The sequence below is a fragment of the Pseudophryne corroboree genome, chromosome 4 (genome assembly GCF_028390025.1).
Source record: "Pseudophryne corroboree isolate aPseCor3 chromosome 4, aPseCor3.hap2, whole genome shotgun sequence".
Lineage (NCBI taxonomy): Eukaryota > Metazoa > Chordata > Amphibia > Anura > Myobatrachidae > Pseudophryne > Pseudophryne corroboree.
Window position 1 is genome coordinate 86,438,544 of NC_086447.1, and position 27,315 is coordinate 86,465,858.

At 48.6% G+C, this 27,315-nt stretch overlaps 1 protein-coding gene across 7 annotated transcripts in view; it reads left to right on the forward strand.

The window, feature by feature from the left end:
• Window positions 1-27,315, forward strand: part of TDRD6 (tudor domain containing 6) — a 602,384-nt gene that overhangs the window by 278,114 nt on the left and 296,955 nt on the right. For 5 of the 7 annotated variants that reach the window (XM_063915227.1, XM_063915230.1, XM_063915225.1 and 2 more), the window contains one exon: window positions 1,921-2,025. The exons of the other annotated variants lie outside the window; for them this stretch is intronic. In XM_063915227.1, the coding sequence (XP_063771297.1) occupies window positions 1,921-2,025 (105 nt within the window). The remainder of the gene's footprint in view (window positions 1-1,920; window positions 2,026-27,315) is intronic. 7 annotated transcript variants of the gene reach the window in all.

Consider the following 27,315-nt stretch of genomic DNA (forward strand, 5'->3'; position numbering starts at 1 on the left):
TAATATAATATTTTTAATACCTTAGTGTATTAAACAAAGTTTGTGTACATTGAGCCATCGGAAAACAAAGATTTCACTATCTCACTCACTCAAAAAATTCCGTATTTCGGAATATTTATATATGGGATACTCAACCTGTATTAGATACAGCCTTATCTAATCTCCTATTGATATGATGCATACTACCACGTATTTCTTTCACCCACGCAGACTCTTGGTGTGCCGGTATTGTCACCACCGTACAACTGTGTCCCTACAATGGCTTCCTCCGGGGAGGAACTCCCTGCCTCAGACATGTCACACACGTGTACCACAGACACACTGGGAGTTATAGGGAACAGACCTCTGTCAGATGGACACAGGGAGGAAAAAAACAGCTCACACCCCAGCGCCAAGCACACACAATCCGTGAAACATATCATTGAACACAGACCTGCAGCGCTCTTATTATTATCATACAAGCACCATATACATCTCCCCTCCCCGTTTTTGCACCCTGAAACATGTCAGTAGTGAAGGGAGGGCCAGCGTGAGGAGAAAATGGCGCTGAGTAGTGTGCTGGCTTAGTGAGGAAGAAGCCCCGCCCCCATACTAGCGCGTTTCACGCGCTCTTAACTAATCAGTTAATTATACTGGCGGGGGTTCCTTTTTGCCATAAACTAAGTTTTATGCTGCCCAGGGCGACCCCCTGCGCCCTGCACCCTGCAGTTTTCAGCAGTGTGTGTGCTGTGAGGAAGAAGCTCCGCCCCCGTAATGGTGCGCTTCCTTCCCGCAATTTTCAAGAAATATTTATACTGGCGGGGGTTAGGACAGTGCCTTGGCACAAATGTCCCCTCATGCCAGTGTCAGAATGAGGAGTTATATGTTACCTAATTCCTTACTGCTCAGACCACAATGCCCTGATTAAACCCCCCTCAACATTCTTGTGTGGTCACAGAGTAATGCAAACCTTTTATATAGCTCACAGGGATGCAGTTAACATCCCGGCGATCAAGATACCGACGCCGGAATCCCGACACCGGGAGAAATGCCGGCAGTCAGATACCGACAAAAGCTCAATATTCACCTTTGGGTGGTGGTCCCCACACCACTACCCGAGGGAGAATATTTTGGTCACCACCGGGCCCGATGCGTGGCGAGGGGGCACTCTGCGCTTGCTGACAGGTTTCCGAATCTCTGGATCCTGGCGTCGGTCTCCTGACCGAGGGGATCCCATTCCGATCCCGGCTCACATGTCTGCATTATAAAATAAAATAAAAAAAAATAAATTAAAAATAGTCTTATCAAAACTTGAAAAATTACTTAAAAATTTCTATAAATGACACGTTTTTTAAGGAATAACATACCATCTGATGATAAATAGGAAATGAGACGTTATCATGGTTTGTCATGTTCTGTGTAGCAGTAGTGAGCCCCTAGCCGTTGTTCTCTCGTCTGGATGTTGATACTGTGTTGCTCACTGTGAACCAGATTTATCAAGCTTTGGAAAGTGATAAAATGCACTGTGGGTAAAGTACCATCCAATCAGCTCCTAACTGTCATTTTGCAAGCTCAGCCTGTAGCAAGCAGGAGCTAATTGGCTGGTTCTTAACCACCGTGCAATTTATTACTTACCAAGGCTCGATAAATCTGGGCCTGAAGCACTGGCGAGTGTATTGTTATAACCAGTGTTAGCGCATTGCAGTCAGCTGCCAATAACATACTGTACCCATTCCTTGCTGAATAAGGCCGTACCGGGCTCTACATTTTAATGGGTATCAGGCTATGTTTTGGTGCGACATGGGGCTCTGTTCTAGTCTCTTCATCCTTTGTCCCCAATGCCTGTGTCCGTCAATCTAATCATACTTGTATAATCTATTTCTGTAGTCCCTTCTCTATATTGCTACGGTACCAACGTACTTCTGTAAACTCTTTCCGTAGAATCGCGGAATAATTCTGAGTCTCTGGAGAATCTGATTCTTCAGTTCAGTGAGAAATTGATTCTGCGTAACCAAGAGGCAGTGTCTGAGGATTCTACACAGCAAGGTACTTTATAAAGCAAGTAAACACCAAAGCATGCTTCTATGCACTGGTGGGATGCATTTTACAATGTTAATAGGCTGTTTTTGCTTTTGACGCATTGTGAATGGTCCAACGTGTTCATGCGGCACAATTATTGTAACATGCTCTTTAAACGGGTTCACTACGGCTGGCCGGCGGTCGGGCTCCCGGCGACCAGCATACCGGCGCCGGGAAGCCGACCGCCGGCTTACCGACAGTGTGGCGAGCGCAAATGAGCCCCTTGCGCTCCCTGCGTCGGTATACTGAGCGCCGGGAGCCCGACCGCCGGCATACAGAAGACCACCCCTTTAAACACTGTCACCAAGAGCCAGCTGATGTGTGGTCCGTAAGTTGTCTGCCGAGTTATCAAAGTGACCGCTACATCAGCACAGAGTGGTTAGCATTGACCCAGGGAGTGAGGAAAGACTTGAGCCTCTGAGTGCTGGTATCTATTTGAAGCATTGGCAATGCAAGTGCCCACATAAATGTGGGGTATTATTGGTGACATCAGTGTTTTACTATACATAGTCAAAGCCTGTTATGTGAGAACTCTTGGTATAACCTATGTTTCTCTAGCATCCATAAGGGATATTGGGGAATTAGTACGATGGGGTCCAAAGGAGCAGGTGCACTTTAAATTTCTTCACTGGGTGTGCTGGCTGCTCCCCTCTATGCCCCCTCCCACAGGCAGTTTAGAAAAAAGTGCCCTCAGGAGAGGATTCACACTCTGGAGCTCCAGAGAGTTTTCTTCAGTTCCTTTTAAAACTTAATTTTCTCTTACGTCCTAAAGGATGCTGGGGACTCCAAAAGGACCATGGGGTATAGACGGGATCCACAGGAGACATGGGCACACTATAAGACTTTTACTGGGTGTTAACTGGCTCCTCCCTCTATGCCCCTTCTCCAGACCTCAGTTAGATTCTGTGCCCAGGAGAGACTGGACACACACTAGGGGAGCTCTACTGAGTTTCTCTGGAAAGACTTTATGTTAGGCTTTTTTATTTTCAGGGAGACCTGCTGGCTACAGGCTCTCTGCATCGTGGGAGTGAGGGGAGAGAAGCAGACCTACTTCTTCTGAGTTAAGGGCTCTGCTTCTTAGGCTACAGGACACCATTAGCTCCAGAGGGTTCGATCACTTGGTGCGCGTAGCTGCTTGTTTCCGGAGCTGCGCCGTCACCCCCCTCACAGAAGCCAGAAGTAAGAAGCCGGGTGAGTATTGGAAGAACAGAAGACTTCAGTGACGGCAGAAGACTTCAGTAACGGAGGTACAGCGCAGCGGTCGCGCTGCGCTCCATGCTTCCACACACACACACCAACGGTGCTCACAGGGTGCAGGGCGCTGGGGGGGGAGCGCCCTGGGCAGCAGGTTACTGGAGATTCTTTAACTGGCAAAAAACGCATATTAGAGGTGCCTGGGCACTATATATGAGACCCCCACCAGTATAATAATTTAAATTTGAGCGGGACTACAGCGCATTGGGAGAGGGCGTGGCTTAGCCGCACAGCTTACCAGCGCCATTTTCTCTTTTCACAGTGCATGCAGAGACGCTGGCCTGGACCTCCCACTTTCCTTACAAGTTCAGGGAGCAAAACGGGGGGCACAGGCAATTGGTGCTATATAAAACAGCTCAGACATCATATATTATTTTTTAGTAGTATATGGGCGCTGGGGTGTGAGCTTGCATACTCCATCTGTGTTCTCTCTACAGGCTTCCCGGTGGGTCTGTCCCCTTTGGCCAGTGTGAGTGTGTGTGTGTCGGTACCGTGTGTCGACATGTCTGAGGCTGAGTGCTCCTACCCGGAGGAAGTTACTGAGGGTGCAGAGAAGGATTTGGGAGTGACTGCTGATTGGGTGAATATGTTGAGTACATTGAATGCAAATGTGGCGTTATTGTCTAAGAGGCTGGATAAATCTGATTCTCAGACACAAACGTGGAGAAAATCCATGGAGGACGCCTTGTCTCAGGTACAGACCGCCTCAGGGTTACAGAAACGTTCCTTTACCCAGATGGCAGATACAGATACCGACACGGACTCTGATTCCAGTGTCGACTTTAGTGAGGCCAGTTTACATCCAAAATTGGTAAAGAGTATTCAGTACATGATTGTGGCTATTAAAGATGTTTTACATATTTCTGAAGAACCTCCTGTTCCAGATACAAGGGTTTGTTTATTTAAAGGGAAAAAGCCTGAGGTGAAGTTTCCCCCCTCTCATGAACTGAACGCTCTTTGTGAAAAGGCTTGGGAGTCGCCTGAGAAAAGGTGGCAGATTCCCAAGAGAATTTTTATGGCATATCCTTTCCTCTTTGACGACAGGGAGAAGTGGTAGTCATCTCCCAATGTGGACAAAGCTCTGTCCCGACTGTCCAAAAAAGTGGCGCTTCCGTCTCCTGACACGGCTGCCCTCAAGGATCCTGCAGATCGCAAGCAGGAAACGACATTAAAGGCCATTTATGTCACTACGGGGGCACTACTCAGGCCTGCCGTGGCGTCGGCATGTGTGAGTAGTGCTATTGCTAAGTGGGCTGATAATTTGGCATCTGACATGGATACCCTTGATAAGGATAACATTCTTTTGACTCTTGGTTATATCAGGGACGCTGCAGCTTAACTAAAGGATGTTGTGAGGGATATTGGCCTCTTGGGATCAAGGGCCAATGCCATGGCAGTCTCGGCCAGCAGGGCGCTGTGGATTCATCAATGGAATGCTGATGCCGACTACAAGAAAGCTATGGAAGCTCTCCCTTTTAAAGGTAGTGTCTTGTTTGGTGACGGCCTCGCTGACCTGGTGTCTACCGCTACTGCGGGTAAGTCATCTTTTCTTCCTTATGTTCCCGCACAACAGAAAAAGGTACCCCATTATCAGATGCAGTCCGTTCGGCCTAATAAATACAAAAAAGGAAGGGGCTTGTCCTTCCTCGCTTCAAAAGGTAGAGGAAGGGGAAAAAGGTCGCCTGCTGTGTCTGGCGCCCAGGACCAAAAGTCCTCCCCCGCCTCTGCCAAGTCCACCGCATGACGCTGGGGCTCCCCTACGGGAGTCTGTGCCGGTGGGGGCCCGTCTCCGAATCTTCAGTCAGGTCTGGTTTTAGTCGGGCCTAGATCCTTGGGTCTTAGACATAGTGTCCCAGGGGTACAAACTGGAGTTTCAGGAGATGCCCCCCCCCCCCCCGCCGAATTTTCAAATCAGCCTTGCCAGTTTCTATTCCACTAAGGGAAGTAGTAAATGCTGCGATACAAAAGCTGTGTCAACAGAGGGTCATTGTCCCGGTTCCCCTGTCCCAATGGGGGGAAGAGTTCTATTCGAGCCTCTTTGTCGTGCCAAAGCCGGACGACTTGGTCAGACCGATCCTGAACCTAAAATCCCTCAATCCGTACTTGAAAACTTTCAAGTTCAAGATGGAATCTCTTCGAGCTGTTATCTCCAGCCTAGAAGGGGGGGATTTTATGGCGTCAGTCGACATAAAAGATGCCTACTTACACGTCCCGATATATCCTCCTCATCAGGCCTTCCTGAGATTTGCGGTGCAGGATTGTTATTACCAATTTCAGACGTTGCCGTTTGGGCTTTCCACGGCCCCGAGGGTCATGGCGGAAATGATGGTACTCCTATGCAAGCAGGGTGTCACAATTATCCCGTACTTGGACGATCTCCTGATAAAGGTGAGATCAAAAGAGCAGTTGCTAAGAAATGTGAAACTCTCCCTGATGGTTCTGCAACATCATGGTTGGATTCTAAATTTGCCAAAGTCTCAGTTGATCCCGACAACTCGGCTGCCCTTCTTGGGCATGATCGTAGACACGGAACTACAGAGAGCGTTTCTTCCTGCGGAAAAAGCTCTGGAAATCCAGACCATGGTCAAGGAGATTCTGAAACCGGCAAGAGTGTCGATTCATCAATGCACTCGAGTGCTAGGGAAGATGGTTGCGGCTTACGAAGCCATTCCATTTGGCAGGTTTCATGCCCAGGTGTTTCAGTGGGACCTGCTGAACAAATCGTCCGGGTCTCAACTGCACATGCACAGGAAAATAAGTCTATCTTCCAGGACCAGAATTTCTCTCCTGTGGTGTCTGCAAAGTTCTAACCTTCTAGAGGGACGCAGGTTCGGAATCCAGGATTGGGTCCTGCTGAACACAGATGCAAGTCTCCCAGGCTGGGGTGCAGTCACACCTGGAAGAAGTTTGGTCAAGCCAGAAATCTTGTCTCCACATAAATGTTCTGGAGTTAAGAGCCATTTACAACCTCCTTCTGCAAGCGAAAAACCTTCTTCAAGGTCTACCTGTCCTGATTCAGTCGGACAACATAACAGCGGTGGCGTACGTAAACCACCAGGGCGGAACAAAGAGCAGAGCGGCGATGGCGGAGGCCACAAGAGTTCTCTGCTGGGCAGAAAAGCACGTGAGCGCTCTGTCAGCAGTCTTCCTTCCGGGCGTGGACAACTGGGTAGCAGACTTCCTCAGCAGACACGATCTCCATCCAGGAGAGTGGGCCCTTCATCAAGAGGTATTGCAGAAGTGACGAGGCGTTGGTGAATTCCTCAAATAGACATGATGGCGTCTCGCCTCAACAAGAAGCTTCCGAGGTATTGTTCCAGGTCGAGGGACCCCCAAGCCAGTGCAGTGGACGCCCTGGTAACTCCATGGGTGTTTCAGTCGGTGTATGTGTTCCCTCCACTTCCTCTCATTCCAAGAGTGTTGAGGATCATAAGACGAACAAGGGTTCCGGCAATACTCGTCGTTCCAGATTGGCCACGGAGGACCTGGTATCCGGATCTTCAGGAATTGCTCATAGAAGATCCTTGGCCGCTTCCTCTCATAGAGGACCTGTTACTGCAGGGGCCGTGCGTCTTCCAGGACTTACCGCGGCTGCGTTTGACGGCGTGGAGGTTGAACGCCAAATCCAAGCTCGTAAAGGTATTCCCGGGGAAGTCATCCCCACTCTCCTTAAGGCTAGAAAGGAGATCACGATGAAGCATTATCACCGTATTTGGAGAAAATATGTGTCGTGGTGTGACGCCAAAACAGCTCCTGCGGAGGAGTTTCACTTGGGTCGTTTGCTCCATATTTTGCAGGCAGGCGTGGATGCAGGCCTGAAATTGGGTTCCATCAAAGTGCAGATTTCGGCTTTATCTATTTTTCTTTCAAAAAGAATTGTCCGCCCTTCCTGAATTTCAGACTTTTGTGAAGGGAGTGCTGCATATCCATCCTCCGTTTGTGCCACCCGTGGCACCGTGGGATCTTGAAGTGGTCTTACAATTTCTTATGTCTCACTGGTTTGAACCTTTGCGAAAGGTTGAGTTAAAGTTTCTCACTTGGAAAGTGGTCATGCTTTTGGCACTGGCGTCCGCCAGACGGGTGTCGGAATTGGCGGCTTTGTCTCACAAGAGCCCATATTTGATTTTCCATGTGGATAGAGCGGAATTGAGGACTCGTCAACAATTTCTGCCGAAGGTGGTTTCTTCGTTTCACATAAATCAACCTATTGTGGTGCCTGTGGCTACGGATGCTGTGGCAGTGCCAAAATCTCTTGATGTCGCAAGAGCTTTAAAAATTTATGTTGCCAGAACGGCTCTTGTTAGGAAAACGGAGGCTCTGTTTGTCCTGTATGCTTCCTGCTTCCAAGCAGACTATTGCACGCTGGATTTGTAATATGATTCAGCACGCTCATTCTTCGGCTGGGTTGCCGTTGCCGAAGTCCGTAAAGGCCCATTCTACCAGGAAGGTGGGCTCATCTTGGGCGGCTGCCCAAGGGGTCTCGGCGCTTCAGCTGTGCCGAGCAGCTACGTGGTTGGGTTCAAACACTTTTGCTAAGTTCTACAAGTTTGATACCCTGGCTGTTGAGGACCTCATGTTTGCTCAATCGGTGCTGCAGAGTCGTCCGCACTCTCCCACCCGGTCTGGAACTTTGGTATAGACCCCATGGTCCTTTTGGAGTCCCCAGCATCCTCTAGGACGAAAGAGAAAATAGGATTTTAATACCTACCGGTAAATCCTTTTCTCCTAGTCCGTAGAGGATGCTGGGCGCCCATCCCAGTGCATACTGTTACTTCCAGTTGTATTGTTGGTTGTTGTTTTCGGTTACACGACGGTTGTGTATCGGTTATGTTCAGCTTGCTGTTTTTTCGTTCATACTGTTATCTGGTATTCCTGCTAATCCAGTTGTACGGTGTGTTTGTGGTGTGAACTGGTATGTATCTCACCCTTAGTTTAACAAAAATCCTTTTCCTCGAAATGTCCGTCTCCCTGGGCACAGTTCCTATTACTGAGGTCTGGAGGAGGGGCATAGAGGGATGAGCCAATTCACACCCAGTCAAAGTCTTATAGTGTGCCCATGTCTCCTGCGGATCCCGTCTATACCCCATGGTCCTTTTGGAGTCCCCAGCATCCTCTATGGACTAGGAGAAAAGGATATACCGGTAGGTCTTAAAATCCTATTATTTTCGTTATGCTGTTTGGGCAACTGCATACCTGCACCGTGGGAGTTAGGGGACGGACGGTCACCGGCCTCTGTAAGGTGTCAGAGCTGCTTCCCCGCTGCAGGACCACCGTCCTGAGAAGTTGTTGTACAGCACTGCAGCTTAACGGTCACAATCGCAGCACGCCGCACACCCCTAACAGTAGCCTGAAGGTGACGACAGTGGTGAGTACAAACGGGCATCCCCCTGGTTCTTGGTGCAGCAAAGACGCAGGGGCAGCTTACGGGACCCTCCTAGGGGGGACCTGCTATAGCCCCCCTGTGTACACTGGCAGCAGTAGTGAAAACTAGCACTTGCTGTGAAGTTTTACATTTATAGAGAGATTTTGCCAGTATAAATATCACTGAAACTCCGGCGCCATTACAGGGGGCGGAGCTTCCTTAGAGTGGGACCAGCAGCGTTTTGGCGCCTTCCTCTGCTTACAGTTGCAGCAGCAGGCACACACAGCTCCTCCAGACACTCAGGATAACGCAGAAAAACTGGTACAGGGGTGTTGCAAAGGGGGAGAGCTGCTATTGTACACAATGTGTATCCTGAAAAGTATTAATACTCCAGTGGTACACCGTGATATAACAGCTTGCAGCCTCACTGGGGCCGTTTAGCTTGGGTGTGCTGTTCCCTTCTCTGTCTCCCTCTCACATACAGTAAGGGCAGGTTTTCTATATTTTCTCTGACGTCCTAAGTGGATGCTGGGGATCCGTCAGGACCATGGGGGATTAGCGGCTCCGCAGGAGACAGGGCACAAAAGTAAAAGCTTTAGGACTAGGTGGTGTGCACTGGCTCCTCCCCCTATGACCCTCCTCCAAGCCTCAGTTAGGTTTTTGTGCCCGGCCGAGAAGGGTGCAATCTAGGTAGCTCTCCTGAGCTGCTTAGAATAAAAGTATAGACTTAGGTTTTTTTATTTTCAGTGAGTCCTGCTGGCAACAGGCTCACTGCATCGAGGGACTAAGGGGAGAAGAAGCGAACTCACCTGCGTGCAGAGTGGATTGGGCTTCTTGGCTACTGGACATTAGCTCCAGAGGGACGATCACAGGCCCAGCCATGGATGGGTCCCGGAGCCGCGCCACCGGCCCCCTTACAGAGCCAGAAGAGTGAAGAGGTCCAGAAATCGGCGGCAGAAGGCATCTTGTCTTCAAGAAAGGTAGCGCACAGCACTGCAGCTGTGCGCCATTGCTCTCAGCACACTTCACACTCCGGTCACTGAGGGTGCAGGGCGCTGGGGGGGGGGCACCCTGAGACGCAATGAAAACACTATTTATGGTAAAAAATACATCACATATAGCTCCTGGGCTATATGGATGTATTTAACCCCTGCCATTTCTCTAACGTCCTAGTGGATGCTGGGGACTCCGTCAGGACCATGGGGAATAGCGGCTCCGCAGGAGACAGGGCACAAAAGCAAGCTTTTAGGATCACATGGTGTGTACTGGCTCCTCCCCCTATGACCCTCCTCCAAGCCTCAGTTAGGTTTTTGTGCCCGGCCGAGAAGGGTGCAATCTAGGTGGCTCTCTTAAAGAGTTGCTTAGAAAAAGTTTTTAGGTTCTTTATTTTCAGTGAGTCCTGCTGGCAACAGGCTCACTGCATCGAGGGACTTAGGGGAGAGATTTTCAACTCACCTGCGTGCAGGATGGATTGGATTCTTAGGCTACTGGACATAGCTCCAGAGGGAGTCGGAACACAGGGCTCGCCCTGGGGTTCGTCCCGGAGCCGCGCCGCCGACCCCCCTTGCAGATGCTGAAGATGAAGAGGTCCGGAACCAGGCGGCAGAAGACTCTGTCTTCATCAGGTAGCGCACAGCACTGCAGCTGTGCGCCATTGTTGTCAGCACACTTCACACAGCGGTCACGGAGGGTGCAGGGCGCTGGGGGGGGGGCGCCCTGGGCAGCAATGTATAATACCTGTATGGCGAAAAATACATCACATATAGCCCTTGAGGCTATATGGATGTATTTAACCCCTGCCAGATATCTAAAACTCCGGAGAAGAAGCCCGCCGAAAAGGGGGCGGGGCCTATTCTCCTCAGCACACAGCGCCATTTTCCCTCACAGGCTGGTGGGAAGGCTCCCATGATCTCCCCTGCACTGCACTACAGAAACAGGGTTAAAACAGAGAGGGGGGGGCACTGATTTGGCGATATGTATATATATTAAAATGCTATAAAAGGAACACTTATATAAAGGTTGTCCCTGGATAATTATAGCGTTTTGGTGTGTGCTGGCAAACTCTCCCTCTGTCTCCCCAAAGGGCTAGTGGGTCCTGTCCTCTATCAGAGCATTCCCTATGTGTGTGCTGTATGTCGGTACGTGTGTGTCGACATGTATGAGGAAAATATTGGTGAGGAGGCGGAGCAAATTGCCTGTAATGGTGATGTCACTCTCTAGGGAGTCGACACCGGAATGGATGGCTTATTTATGGAAATTACGTGACAATGTCAACACGCTGCAAGCCGGTTGACGACATGAGAGGGCCGGCGAACAAATTAGTATCTGTCCAGGCGTCTCAAACACCGTCAGGGGCTGTAAAATGCCCATTTACCTCAGTCGGTCGACACAGACCCAGACACGGACACTGATTTAAGTGTCGACGGTGAAGAAACAAACGTATTTTCTTTTAGGGCCACACGTTAAGGGCAATGAAGGAGGTGTTACATATTTCTGATACTCCAAGTACCACAAAAAAGGGTATTATGTGTGAGGTGAAAAAACTACCTGTAGTTTTTCCTGAATCAGATAAATTAAATGAAGTGTGTGATGATGCGTGGGTTTCCCCCGATAGAAAATTATTGGCGGTATACCCTTTCCCGCCAGAAGTTAAGGCGCGGTGGGAAACACCCCTCAGGGTGGATAAGGCGCTCACACGCTTATCAGAACAAGTGGCGGTACCATCTACGGATAGGGCCGTACTTAAGGAGCCAGCTGATAGGAGGCTGAAAAATTTCCTAAAAAGTATACACACACATGCTGGTGTTATACTGCGACCAGCGATCGCCTCAGCCTGGATGTGCAGAGCTGAGGTGGCTTGGTCGGATTCCCTGACTAAAAATATTGATACCTTTGACAGGGACAGTATTTTATTGACTATAGAGCATTTAAAGGATGCATTTCTATATATGCGAGATGCGCAGAGGGATATTTGCACTCTGGCATCAAGAGTAAATGCGATGTCCATATCTGCAAGAAGATGTTTATGGACACGACAGTGGTCAGGTGATGCAGATTCCAAACGGCACAAAGATGTATTGCCGTATAAAGGGGAGGAGTTATTTGGGGTCGGTCCATGGGACCTGGTGGCCAGGGCAACTGCTGGAAAATCCACCGTTTTTTACCCTAAGTCACATCTCTGCAGAAAAAGACACCGTCTTTTCAGCCTCAGTCCTTTCGTCCCTATAAGAGTCATATCTGCCCAGGGATAGAGGAAAGGGAAGAAGACTGCAGCAGGCAGCCCATTCCCAGGAACAGAAGCCCTCCACCGCTTCTACCAAGTTCTCAGTATGACGCTGGGACCGTACAGGACCCCTGGATCCTACAAGTAGTATCCAAGGGGTACAGATTGGAATGTCGAGAGGTTTCCCCCCTCGCAGGTTCCTGTAGTCTGCTGTACCAATGTCTCCCTCCGACAGGGAGGCAGTATTGAAAACAATTCACAAGCTGTATTCCCAGCAGGTGATAATAAAATTACCCCTCCGACAACAAGGAAAGGGGTATTACTCCACACTATATGGTGGTACTGAAGGCTAGGTGAGACCTATTCTAAATCTGAAAAATTTGAACACTTGCAAGGGTTCAAATCCAGATGGAGTCACTCAGAGCAGTGATAGCAAAGAACAAGGGGACTATATGGTGTCCCGGGACATCAGGGATGCTTACCTCCATGTCCCAAACTTTGCCTTTTCTCACCAAGGGTACCTCAGGTTCGTGGTACAGAACTGTCACTATCAGTTTCAAGACAATGCCGTTGGATTGTCCAAGGCACCCCGGGTCCTTACCAAGGTAATGACCGAAAGGAGGATTCGTCTTCAAAGAAAATGGACGACCTCCTGATAAGAACAAGGTCCAGAGAACAGTTGGAGGTCGGAGTAGCACTATCTCAAGTAGTTCTACGACAGCACGGGTGGATTCTAAATATTCCAAAACCGCAGTTGTTCCGACGACACGTCTGCTGGTCCTAGGGATGATTCTGGACACAGTCCAGGAAAAGGTGTTTCTCCCAGAGGAGAAAGCCAGGGAGTTATCCGAGCTAATCGGGATCCTCCTAAAACCAGGAAAAGTGTCAGTGCATCATTGCACAAGAGTCCTGGTAAAAATGGTGGCTTCTTACGAAGCGCTTCCATTCGGCAGATTTCACGCAAGAACTCTTCAGTGGGATCTGCTGGACAAATGGTCCGGATCGCATCTTCAGATGCATCAGCGGATAACCCTATATCCAAGGACAAGGGTGTCTCTCCTGTGGTGATTACAGAGTGCTCATCTTCTAGAGGGCCGCAGATTCGGCATTCAGGATTGGATGCTGGTGACCACGGAGGCCAGCCTGAGAGGCTGGGGAGCAGTCACACAAGGAGTGTGATCAAGTCTGGAGAATTCTCTCCACATAAATATACTGGAGCTAAGAGCAAATTTATAATGCTCTAAGCTTAGCAAGACCTCTGCTTCAAGGTCAGCCGGTATTGATCCAGTGGGATAACATCACGGCAGTCGCCCACGTAAACAGAAAGGGCGGCACAAGAAGCAGGAGGGCAGTGGCAAAACTGCAAGGATTTTTCGCTAGGCGGAAAATCATGTGATAGCACTGTCAGCAGTGTTCATTCCGGGAGTGGACGACTGGGAAGCAGACTTCCTCAGCAGGCACGACCTCCACCCGGGAGAGTGGGAACTTCATCGGGAAGTTTTCCGCATGATTGTGAACCGTTGGGAAAGACCAAAGGTGGACATGATGGCGTCCCGCCCGAACAAAAAATGGGACAGGTATTGCGCCAGGTCACGAGACCTTCAGGCGATAGCTGTGGACGTCCTGGTAACACCGTGGGTGTAACAGTCGGTGTATGTGTTCCCTCCTCTGCTTCTCATAACCAAGGTATTGAGAATTATAAGACATAGAGGAGTAAGAACTATACTCGTGGCTCCGGATTGGCCAAGAGGGACTTGGTAACCGGAACTTCAAGAGATGCTCACAGAGGACTAATGGCCTCGGGAGCTAAGAAGGGATTTGCTTTCAGCAAGGACCATGTCTGTTCCAAGAGGAACCATGGCATCGGCCTTTAAGAAAGGACCTGCTCCAGCAGGGACCTTGTCTGTTCCAAGACTTACCGCGACTGCGTTTGACGGCATGGCGGTTTGAACGCCGGATCCTAAGGGAAAAGGCATTCCGGAAGAGGTCATACCTACCCTGGTCAAAGCCAGGAAGGAGGTGACCGCACAACGTTATCACCACGTGTGGTAAAAATATGTTGCGTGGGTGAGGCCAGGAAGGCCCCACGAAAAAATTTCAACTAGGTCGATTTCTGCACTTCCTGCAAACAGGAGTGTCTATGAGCCTCAAATTGGGGTCCATTAAGGTTCAAGTTTTGGCCCTATAGATTTTCTTCCAGAAAGAATTGGCTTCAGTTCCTGAAGTCCAGACGTTTGTCAAGGGAGTATTGCATATACAGCCCTTGTGTGCCTCCAGTGGCACCGTGGGATCTCAACGTAGTGTTGGGATTCCTCAAATCATATTGGTTTGAACCACTCAAATCTGTGGATTTGAAATATCTCACATGGAAAGTGACCATGCTGTTGGCCCTGGCCTCGGCCAGGCGATTGTCAAAATTGGCGGCTTTGTCTTACAAAAGCCCATATTTGATTTTCCATTCGGACAGGGCAGAACTGCGGACTCGTCCCCAGTTTCTTCCTAAGGTGGTGTCAGCGTTTCACCTGAAACAACCTATTGTGGTGCCTGCGGCTACTAGGGACTTGGAGGACTCCAAGTTGCTAGACGTTGTCAGGGCCCTGAAAATATATATATATATATATATATATATATATATATATATATATATATATAATTCCAGGACGGCTGGAGTCAGAAAGTCTGACTTGCTGTTTATATTGTAGGCACCCAAAAAGCTGGGTGCTCCTGCTTCTAAGCAGACTATTGCTCGTTGGATTTGTAGTACAATTCAGCTTGCACATTCTGTGGCAGGCCTGCCACAGCCAAAATCTGTAAATGCCCATTCCACAAGGAAGGTGGGCTCATCTTGGGCGGCTGCCCGAGGGGTCTCGGCTTTACAACTTTGCCGAGCAGCTACTTGGTCAGGGGCAAACACGTTTGCAAAATTCTACAAATTTGATACCCTGGCTGAGGAGGACCTGGAGTTCTCTCATTCGGTGCTGCAGAGTCATCCGCACTCTCCCGCCCGTTTGGGAGCTTTGGTATAATCCCCATGGTCCTGACGGAGTCCCCAGCATCCACTAGGACGTTAGAGAAAATAAGATTTTACTTACCGATAAATCTATTTCTCATAGTCCGTAGTGGATGCTGGGCGCCCATCCCAAGTGCGGATTGTCTGCATTACTTGTACATAGTTATTGTTACAAAAAATCGGGTTATTATTGTTGTGAGCCATCTTTTTTAGAGGCTACTTCATTGTTATCATACTGTTAACTGGGTTCAAATCACAAGTTGTACGGTGTGATTGGTGTGGCTGGTATGAGTCTTACCCGGGATTCAAGATCCTTCCTTATTGTGTACGCTCGTCCGGGCACAGTACCTAACTGAGGCTTGGAGGAGGGTCATAGGGGGAGGAGCCAGTACACACCATGTGATACTAAAAGCTTGCTTTTGTGCCCTGTCCAAGAAAAAAAGCAATTGTTTCCCCAGCACACTGAATGGATAACAGTAACCAGATATAAATCCCACATGATAATAGAATTCAGAGATCTTCGTTACACATATTTGCGCAAATGTGTGGTTAAGCCCCAAAGCCGCATCAAGGCCTCTCTGTATATTTGGGGTCCCTAGCGCTATATCTAGGTGCAGGGTGTGGCACCCCAAAACACCGGAATGAGCCAGAAAGCACAGCGTGACATACCAGTGTAAAAAACTATAGTGTTAATAAATTAGTATTTAGGAAGCCGAAGCTATAGAGGGGGTGATACAAACATGAAATGTAATTAAAATAGAGAAATAGTGTTAGAAAATTAATAAGTGAAAAGTGTTAATAGAATGTAAAGGTATGCCACACTAAAGCCATCCAGCTCAGCCAGTCCAGAGGCACCACACCTCACACCTCCATTACCCCAATCTGGGTCTAATATTAACCAGCAAGGAGTCACATGATAATGGCTCCTTACTAAAATATGTCTAAGCTAAGAGCTACTTACCTTGGAGCAACCCCATAATGCTCCATGTGGCATGTCAGGGCCTGCACCTCCTCCTAATGCAGAAACCTCTCTGCCTCTCACAACATACATATAGATTGGTAAATGCTCAATTAGCTTAGTGATATCATTCAGGTGCTCGAAAGGAAGGGGTATTTCTGAGCAAGAAAAAAAGCAATTGTTTCCCCAGCACACTGAATGGATAACAGTAACCAGATATAAATCCCACATGATAATAGAATTCAGAGATCTTCGTTACACATATTTGCGCAAATGTGTGGTTAAGCCCCAAAGCCGCATCAAGGCCTCTCTGTATATTTGGGGTCCCTAGCGCTGTATCTAGGTGCAGGGTGTGGCACCCCAAAACACCGGAATGAGCCAGAAAGCACAGCGTGACATACCAGTGTAAAAAACTATAGTGTTAATAAATTAGTATTTAGGAAGCCGAAGCTATAGAGGGGGTGATACAAACATGAAATGTAATTAAAATAGAGAAATAGTGTTAGAAAATTAATAAGTGAAAAGTGTTAATAGAATGTAAAGGTATGCCACACTAAAGCCATCCAGCTCAGCCAGTCCAGAGGCACCACACCTCACACCTCCATTACCCCAATCTGGGTCTAATATTAACCAGCAAGGAGTCACATGATAATGGCTCCTTACTAAAATATGTCTAAGCTAAGAGCTACTTACCTTGGAGCAACCCCATAATGCTCCATGTGGCATGTCAGGGCCTGCACCTCCTCCTAATGCAGAAACCTCTCTGCCTCTCACAACATACATATAGATTGGTAAATGCTCAATTAGCTTAGTGATATCATTCAGGTGCTCGAAAGGAAGGGGTATTTCTGAGCAAGAAAAGAAGTTTTTTACACTGGTATGTCACGCTGTGCTTTCTGGCTCATTCCGGTGTTTTGGGGTGCCACACCCTGCACCTAGATATAGCGCTAGGGACCCCAAATATACAGAGAGGCCTTGATGCGGCTTTGGGGCTTAACCACACATTTGCGCAAATATGTGTAACGAAGATCTCTGAATTCTATTATCATGTGGGATTTATATCTGGTTACTGTTATCCATTCAGTGTGCTGGGGAAACAATTGCTTTTTTTCTTGCTCAGAAATACCCCTTCCTTTCGAGCACCTGAATGATATCACTAAGCTAATTGAGCATTTACCAATCTATATGTATGTTGTGAGAGGCAGAGAGGTTTCTGCATTAGGAGGAGGTGCAGGCCCTGACATGCCACATGGAGCATTATGGGGTTGCTCCAAGGTAAGTAGCTCTTAGCTTAGACATATTTTAGTAAGGAGCCATTATCATGTGACTCCTTGCTGGTTAATATTAGACCCAGATTGGGGTAATGGAGGTGTGAGGTGTGGTGCCTCTGGACTGGCTGAGCTGGATGGCTTTAGTGTGGCATACCTTTACATTCTATTAACACTTTTCACTTATTAATTTTCTAACACTATTTCTCTATTTTAATTACATTTCATGTTTGTATCACCCCCTCTATAGCTTCGGCTTCCTAAATACTAATTTATTAACACTATAGTTTTTTACACTGGTATGTCACGCTGTGCTTTCTGGCTCATTCCGGTGTTTTGGGGTGCCACACCCTGCACCTAGATATAGCGCTAGGGACCCCAAATATACAGAGAGGCCTTGATGCGGCTTTGGGGCTTAACCACACATTTGCGCAAATATGTGTAACGAAGATCTCTGAATTCTATTATCATGTGGGATTTATATCTGGTTACTGTTATCCATTCAGTGTGCTGGGGAAACAATTGCTTTTTTTCTTGCTCAGAAATACCCCTTCCTTTCGAGCACCTGAATGATATCACTAAGCTAATTGAGCATTTACCAATCTATATGTATTTTGTGCCCTGTCTCCTGCGGAGCCGCTATTCCCCATGGTCCTGACGGAGTCCCCAGCATCCACTACGGACTATGAGAAATAGATTTATCGGTAAGTAAAATCTTATTTTTACCTCTTAAAAAAGCGGGAGAAAGGCCGCCGTGAAGGGGGCGGAGCCTATCTCCTCAGCACACAAGCGCCATTTTCCCTCACAGCTCCGCTGGAAGGACGTCTCCCTGACTCTCCCCTGCAGTCCTGCACTACAGAAACAGGGTAAAAAAGAGAGGGGGGGCACTAATTTGGCATATAAAAACATATATAGCAGCTATAAGGGAGAAACACTTATTTATAAGGTTGTCCCTATACATATATAGCGCTCTGGTGTGTGCTGGCAAACTCTCCCTCTGTCTCCCCAAAGGGCTAGTGGGGTCCTGTCCTCTATCAGAGCATTCCCTATGTGTGTGCTGTGTGTCGGTACGCGTGTGTCGACATGTATGAGGAGGAAAATGGTGCGGAGGCGGAGCAATTGCCTGTATTAGTGATGTCACCCCCTAGGGAGTCGACACCTGACTGGATGGTCTTATTTAAGGAATTACGTGATAGTGTCAGCACTTTACAAAAAACTGTTGACGACATGAGACAGCCGGCAAGTCAGTTAGTGCCTGTCCAGGCGTCTCAAACACCGTCAGGGGCTCTAAAGCGCCCATTACCTCAGTCGGTCGACACAGACACGGACACTGACTCCAGTGTCGACGGTGAAGAAACAAACGTATTTTCCAGTAGGGCCACACGTTACATGATCACGGCAATGAAGGAGGCTTTGCATATTTCTGATACTACAAGTACCACAAAAAAGGGTATTATGTGGGGTGTGAAAAAACTACCCGTAGTTTTTCCTGAATCAGAAGAATTAAATGAAGTGTGTGATGATGCGTGGGTCTCCCCCGATAAAAAATTGCTGATATCTAAGAAATTATTGGCATTATACCCTTTCCCGCCAGAAGTTAGGGCGCGTTGGGAAACACCCCCTAGGGTGGATAAGGCACTCACACGCTTATCAAAACAAGTGGCGTTACCGTCTCCTGATACGGCCGCCCTCAAGGAGCCAGTTGATAGGAAGCTGGAAAATGTCCTAAAAAGTATATACACACATACTGGTGTTATACTGCGACCAGCGATTGCCTCAGCCTGGATGTGCAGCGCTGGGGTGGCGTGGTCGGAGTCCCTGACTGAAAATATTGATACCCTGGACAGGGACAGTATTTTATTGACTATAGAGCGTTTAAAAGATGCGTTTCTATATATGCGTGATGCACAGAGGGATATTTGCACCCTGGCATCAAGAGTAAGTGCGATGTCCATTTCTGCCAGAAGATGTTTATGGACACGACAGTGGTCAGGTGATGCGGATTCCAAACGGCATATGGAAGTATTGCCGTATAAAGGGGAGGAGTTATTTGGGGTCGGTCTTTCGGACCTGGTGGCCACGGCAACAGCTGGAAAATCCACCTTTTTACCCCAACTCACCTCTCAGCAGAAAAAGACACCGTCTTTTCAGCCTCAGTCCTTTCGTCCCCATAAGGGCAAGCGGGCAAAAGGCCAGTCATATCTGCCCCGGGGTAGAGGAAAGGGAAAAAGACTGCAGCAGACAGCCTCTTCCCAGGAACAGAAGCCCTCCACCGCTTCTGCCAAGTCCTCAGCATGACGCTGGGGCCTTACAAGCGGACTCAGGTGCGGTGGGGGGTCGTCTCAAGAGTTTCAGCGCGCAGTGGGCTCACTCGCAAGTGGACCCCTGGATCCTACAGGTAGTATCCCAGGGGTACAGATTGGAATTCGAGACGTCTCCCCCTCGCAGGTTCCTGAAGTCTGCTTTACCAACGTCTCCCTCCGACAGGGAAGCAGTATTGGAAGCAATTCACAAGCTGTATTCCCAGCAGGTGATAATCAAAGTACCCCTCCTACAACAGGGAAAGGGGTATTATTCCACACTATTTGTGGTACCGAAGCCAGACGGCTCGGTGAGACCTATTCTAAATCTGAAATCTTTGAACACTTACATACAAAGGTTCAAATTCAAGATGGAGTCACTCAGAGCAGTGATAGCGAACCTGGAAGAAGGGGACTATATGGTGTCCCTGGACATCAAGGATGCTTACCTTCATGTCCCAATTTGCCCTTCTCACCAAGGGTACCTCAGGTTCGTAGTACAGAACTGTCATTATCAGTTTCAGACGCTGCCGTTTGGATTGTCCACGGCACCCCGGGTCTTTACCAAGGTAATGACCGAAATGATGATTCTTCTTCGAAGAAAAGGCGTCTTAATTATCCCTTACTTGGACGATCTCCTGATAAGGGCAAAGTCCAGGGAAGAGTTGGAGGTCGGAGTAGCACTATCTCGGGTACTGCTACAACAGCACGGGTGGATTCTAAATATTCCAAAATCGCAGCTGATCCCGACGACACGTCTGCTGTTCCTAGGGATGATTCTGGACACAGTCCAGAAAAAGGTGTTTCTCCCGGAGGAGAAAGCCAGGGAGTTATCCGAGCTAGTCAGGTACCTCCTAAAACCAGGAAAAGTGTCAGTGCATCATTGCACAAGGGTCCTGGGAAAAATGGTGGCTTCTTACGAAGCGATTCCATTCGGCAGATTTCACGCATGAACTTTTCAGTGGGATCTGCTGGACAAATGGTCCGGATCGCATCTTCAGATGCATCAGCGGATAACCCTGTCTCCGAGGACAAGGGTGTCTCTTCTGTGGTGGCTGCAGAGTGCTCATCTACTAGAGGGCCGCAGATTCGGCATTCAGGATTGGATCCTGGTGACCACGGATGCCAGCCTGAGAGGCTGGGGAGCAGTCACACAGGGAAGAAATTTCCAGGGAACGTGGTCAAGTGTAGAGACTCCTCTCCACATAAATATACTGGAGCTAAGGGCAATTTACAATGCTCTATGCCTAGCAAGACCTCTGCTTCAAGGTCAGCCGGTGCTGATCCAGTCGGACAACATCACGGCAGTCGCCCACGTAAACAGACAGGGCGGCACAAGAAGCAGGAGGGCAATGGCAGAAGCTGCAAGGATTCTTCGCTGGGCGGAAAATCATGTGATAGCACTGTCAGCAGTATTCATTCCGGGAGTGGACAACTGGGAAGCAGACTTCCTCAGCAGGCACGACCTCCACCCGGGAGAGTGGGGACTTCACACGGAAGTCTTCCACATGATTGTGAACCATTGGGAAAAACCAAAGGTGGACATGATGGCGTCCCGCCTCAACAAAAAACTGGACAGGTATTGCGCCAGGTCAAGGGACCCTCAGGCAATAGCTGTGGACGCTCTGGTAACACCGTGGGTGTACCAGTCAGTGTATGTGTTCCCTCCTCTTCCTCTCATACCCAAGGTACTGAGAATTATAAGACGGAGAGGAGTAAGAACTATACTCGTGGCTCCGGATTGGCCAAGGAGGACTTGGTACCCGGAACTTCAAGAGATGCTCACAGAGGACCCATGGCCTCTGCCGTTAAGAAGGGACTTGCTTCAGCAAGGACCCTGTCTGTTCCAAGATTTACCGCGGCTGCGTTTGACGGCATGGCGGTTGAACGCCGGATCCTAAGGGAAAAAGGCATTCCGGAAGAGGTCATACCTACCCTGGTCAAAGCCAGGAAGGAGGTGACCGCACAACATTATCACCGCATTTGGCGAAAATGTTGCGTGGTGTGAGGCCAGGAAGGCCCCCACGGAGGAATTTCAACTCGGTCGATTCCTGCATTTCCTGCAAACAGGAGTGTCTATGGGCCTCAAATTGGGGTCCATTTAAGGTTCAAATTTCGGCCCTGTCGATTTTCTTCCAGAAAGAATTGGCTTCAGTTCCTGAAGTCCAGACATTCGTCAAGGGAGTACTGCATATACAACCCCCTTTTGTGCCTCCAGTGGCACCGTGGGATCTCAACGTAGTTCTGGGATTCCTCAAATCACATTGGTTTGAACCGCTCAAATCTGTGGATTTGAAATATCTCACATGGAAAGTGACCATGCTGTTGGCCCTGGCCTCGGCCAGGCGAGTGTCAGAATTGGCGGCTTTGTCTCACAAAAGCCCATATCTGATTTTCCATTCGGACAGGGCAGAACTGCGGACTCGTCCCCAGTTTCTCCCTAAGGTGGTGTCAGCGTTTCACCTGAACCAACCTATTGTGGTGCCTGCGGCTACTAGGGACTTGGAGGACTCCAAGTTGCTAGATGTTGTCAGGGCCCTGAAAATATATATTTCCAGGACGGCTGGAGTCAGGAAAACTGACTCGCTGTTTATCCTGTATGCACCCAACAAGCTGGGTGCTCCTGCTTCTAAGCAGACGATTGCTCGTTGGATTTGTAGTACAATTCAGCTTGCACATTCTGTGGCAGGCCTGCCACAGCCAAAATCTGTAAATGCCCATTCCACAAGGAAGGTGGGCTCATCTTGGGCGGCTGCCCGAGGGGTCTCGGCTTTACAACTTTGCCGAGCTGCTACTTGGTCAGGGGCAAACACGTTTGCTAAATTCTACAAATTTGATACCCTGGCTGAGGAGGACCTGGAGTTCTCTCATTCGGTGCTGCAGAGTCATCCGCACTCTCCCGCCCGTTTGGGAGCTTTGGTATAATCCCCATGGTCCTGACGGATCCCCAGCATCCACTTAGGACGTCAGAGAAAATAAGAATTTACTTACCGATAATTCTATTTCTCGTAGTCCGTAGTGGATGCTGGGCGCCCATCCCAAGTGCGGATTGTCTGCAATACTTGTACATAGTTATTGTTACAAAAATCGGGTTATTATTGTTGTGAGCCATCTTTTCAGAGGCTCCTCTGTTATCATGCTGTTAACTGGGTTCAGATCACAAGTTGTACAGTGTGATTGGTGTGGCTGGTATGAGTCTTACCCGGGATTCAAAATCTTTCCTTATTGTGTACGCTCGTCCGGGCACAGTATCCTAACTGAGGCTTGGAGGAGGGTCATAGGGGGAGGAGCCAGTGCACACCACCTAGTCCTAAAGCTTTTACTTTTGTGCCCTGTCTCCTGCGGAGCCGCTAATCCCCCATGGTCCTGACGGATCCCCAGCATCCACTACGGACTACGAGAAATAGAATTATCGGTAAGTAAATTCTTATATTTTTTTTTAATTATTATTTTTATTAGGCAGATGAGATACAGTACAGGAAAAGACGGTAACATTGTGCGATAGTATTCATATAGAGTCATTGAGGTACAATGAACATCCCAGTAGGGAAGATCGAGAACCCATATGCGCAAGTTCCTGTGAGCCTATATGTTAGCAAATCAAAACTCAGACTCATCAATTTTTAATATAATATAATATAGTATAGAAAAAGAGAAAACCGGGGGAAGACGGAGAAGAAAGGAAGGATATGATAGATGAAGGGAAGGGGAGAAGAGCAGTAAAATACAGTATCTAAGGGGGAAGGGGTGACTCGACCGACCCTGTCTTCAGGGAAATGATCCGAAAAACCATTGTGTGGTAACGCAGATTGTTTATAGATTATGATAGATCCGGACCCAATTAGCGAAAGGGTGGAGAGGTCTTGAAAAAGGACAACCAGGGTTCCCAGGTCCTAAGAAAGGCCTCAGAAGAGCCCTTTAAAATGCTAGTGATATGTTCCATAGTATAGATGTGCCATATCTTCCCTATAATTTTCCCCAGAGTGGGAACCTCTGTGGATTTCCAGGACGATGCAATGACACACCTAGCTGCTAGAACCATATGGGTGAATAGCTTAGTCTGACATCGAGAGGCCCCCGGCAACGACACAGAAAGAAGGAAATGTTTGGGGCACAGGGGTATGTGATCCCCTAGGATCGAGTTAATTAGGAACCCTAATTCCTTCCAGAGGGGGAGTAGTCTAGGGCATTCCCACCAATATGCAAGAACGTTCCATCCATTGTTTTACATCTCCAACATAGTGGAGATAACTCTGGAAACATCTTAGCAAGTCGGGTGGGAACATAGGCCCTCATTCCGAGTTGTTCGCTCGCTAGCTGCTTTTAGCAGCATTGCACACGCTAAGCCGCCGCCTACTGGGAGTGAATCTAAGCTTAGCAAAATTGCGAACGAAGGATTCTCAAAATTGCGAATAGAAATTTCTAAGCAGTTTCTGAGTAGCTCGACACTTAACTCTGCCACTGCGATCACTTCAGTCAGTTTCGTTCCTGGTTTGACGTCACAAACACACCCAGCGTTCGCCCAGACACTCCCCCGTTTCTTCAGCCACTCCCGCGTTTTTCCCAGAAACGGCAGCGTTTTTTCACACACTCCCATAAAACGGCCAGTTTCCGCCCAGAAACACCCACTTCCTGTCAATCACACTACGATCACCAGAACGAAGAAAAAACCTTGTAATGCCGTGAGTAATATACCTAACTGCATAGCAGATTTACTTGGCGCAGTCGCACTGCGGACATTGCGCATGCGCATTAGCGACTAATCGCTCCGTTGCGAGAAAAAAATAACGAGCGAACAACTCGGAATGACCCCCATAATACCATCTATAAAAGAGCTTATATGCATTTTCCTTCGCTCGAACGCAAATGGAGCTAGACGCCAGGCTAGCGTAGATGTCCGACCACTCGTCAGAATCTAACGTTTCCCCCAAGTCTGATTCCCATGCCCTTTCATGAGGTTCCTTATCTAGTTGTGAGGGGAGCACCAGTGATCTATAGATGGTGGAAATAAGCCCTCTAGTCGAGTCTGTGCGCATTGCAAGATATTCCAAAGTAGTCAGCGGTCTGTGATTAAGTTGTGTAAGGATCGTGGAGTGGAAATGTCGAATCTGCAAGTATTGGAAGAAGAGTGTATGAGGTAAAGCGCAGGCTTGCTATTATATTACTTGTATGTGTGTATGTAAGTGTTGTTTACTGTAAATATGATAAAACACCAATTATGCAGTGTATGTCACCCTAGATCAGTGTTTCCCAACCTCGGTCCTCAAGGCACACTAACAGTTCTGGTTTTAGTGATATCCAGGCTTGAACACAGGTGACTTAATCAGTAGCTCAGTTATTTTGATTTAACCATCCGTGCTGAAGCCTGGATATCACTAAAACCTGCTCTGTTGGTGTGCCTTGAGGACCGCGGTTGGGAATGCCTGCCCTAGATTCTCTCCCTCTACATCTGGTTCCATATCAAGTGAACAATGCAGCCAGCCCTCACAACTCAGTGAGGGGTCTGGGTGGGGGGGTTAGGAGCCTTTCTGGCTAGATGCCATAAAATCCATGATGTCACGCATTCTGTTTGACTCTCTCAAGGAAATTGGCAATATTAATGCTACGACCACTGCTCTGGCAGTGTCGGCGCGCTGATCTTTGTGGTTGCGTCAGTGGATAACGGATGCGGAGTCCAAGCGCAGTGTAGAGTCTCCCTTTTTCAGGGGATTGGCTTTCGGGTGGAATTGGATACGTGGATTTCTAAAGTTACTGCGGGGAAATCCACGTTTCTCCCCTCTGGGGCCCCGCCGGCTAGACGTTCCTACCCGAGGCCATCTATCCAGTCCTTTCGGTCTAACAGATTTACAGTAGATCTAGGGCCAGAGGTGCCTCCAATTCGATTAGAGGCACCAGAGGTAAGACAAGAAAACCAGCAATCGCAGGTTCTCAGGAGAGCACCAGTTTAGCTTCTACTAAGGCCTCAGCATGACGGTGCCCACCCCGAGGGGATCTCGAGGTGGGAGCTCTCGGCTGCTTCACTTCACCCGCATCTGGGAAAGCTGTTGCCAGGATACCTGTGTAAAGAATCTCATTTCTCAGGGCTACAAGCTGGAGTTCGATAGTGCTCCTCTCCAACAATTTTTCATATCAAGCTTACCAGGTTTGGAGGATACGCGTGTTACGCTGCAATAGGCCATCCTAAAATTGGTCCAGTCCCAAGTCATTGTTCCAGTGTCACTGCAACAACAGGGAAAGGGTTACTACTCCAGTCTGTTCGTGGGATACCGAAACCGGACAGTTCGGTAAGGCCCATTTTAAATCTAAAATCCTTGAACCCTTACCTAAAGGTTTTTAAGTTCAAGATAGAATCCTAACGATTCATGGTCTCCCTGGATATAAAGGACGCCTATCTCCATATCCCGATTTGGCCAACTCATCAGGCTTACCTGAGGTTTGCCCTACTTGAACAATCACTACCAGTTCCAGGCACTACCCTTCGGCCTGTCCACAGCTCCTAGGGTGTTCACGAAGATGATGGCGGAGATGATGTTCCAACTCCGGGTCCAGTGGGTCAATATTGTCCCTTATCTGGACGATGTCTTCATAAAAGCATGATCCAGGGTGCTTTTATTGCTCCATATAGACGGATCTATCCGACTCCTGTCACACCATGGGTGGATCCTCAATTTACAGAAGTCCCACCTGGAGCCAACTCAGCAGCTCCTGTTCCTGGGAATGTTGCTGGATACTGTGGCACAGAAAGTGTTCCTCCCAGAGGACAAAGCGAGAACACTTCAGGAGATGGTCCGAATGGTTCTCCAGCCTACTCGAATATCCATCCATCTTTGCATAAGATTGTTGGGGAAGATGGTGGCCTCATACGAGGCGATCCAGTATGGGAGGTTCCATGCCAGATCGTTTCAATTGGATCTCCTGAGCAAGTGGTCCGGATCACATCTTCAGATGCACCGGATTATACGTCTGTCGCCGGGATTTCCCTCCTGTGGTGACTGCAGTCCTCCAACCTACTGGAAGGTCGAAGTTTCGGGATTCAAGATTGAATCCTCCTCACAATGGATGCGAGTCTTGAGAGGATGAGGAGCCGTCACCCAGTGGGCTCAGTTCCAGGGCAGGTGGACAGCTTATGAAGCCATACTTCCAATTAACATTTTGGAACTTCTGGCGATCAATCGACAAGGAGGAACACAAAGCAGGGCCTGCATGCGAGAGGTGTCAAAGATACTCCTCTGGTCAGAAAGACATGCAAGAGCAATGTCTGCAATCTTCATTCCGGGAGTAGACAACATGGAAGCGGACTTCCTGAGTCGTCACAATCTCCACCCGGGAGAGTGGGTGCTCCACCTTCAGGTGTTTCAGCAGATCATCGACCGGTGGGGCTGCCCACAGATAGACATGATGGCTTCTCGTCTCAACACTAAGCTTCGTTGGTATTGCTCACGAACCAGGGACCCTCAGGCGAGGGCAGTAGATGCACTGACGTTGCCTTGGCCTTACCGGCTGGTCTACCTGTTTCCTCTGATTCCATTGCTCCCAAGGGTGCTAAAGCGAATGGGGAATCAAGGAGTCCATGCAATTCTGATTGCCACGGATTGGTCTCGGAGGGCGTGGTACGCGGATCTTCTGGACATGTCCGTCGAAGTCCCTTGGCCTCTACCACTAAGAAGAGATCTTCAACAAGGGCCGTTCGTCTACCTGGACTTACGGCGACTTTCTTTGACGGCATGGAGGTTGAGCGGAACATCCTAGTTCACAAGGGCCTTTCCAAGAGGGTTATTGCTACCATGGTTCAGGCCCGGAAAACTGTGATGTCAAAACACTATCATCATATCTGGAGAAGATATGTCTCTTGGTGCGGGGAACGCACGTATCCGCATGCGGA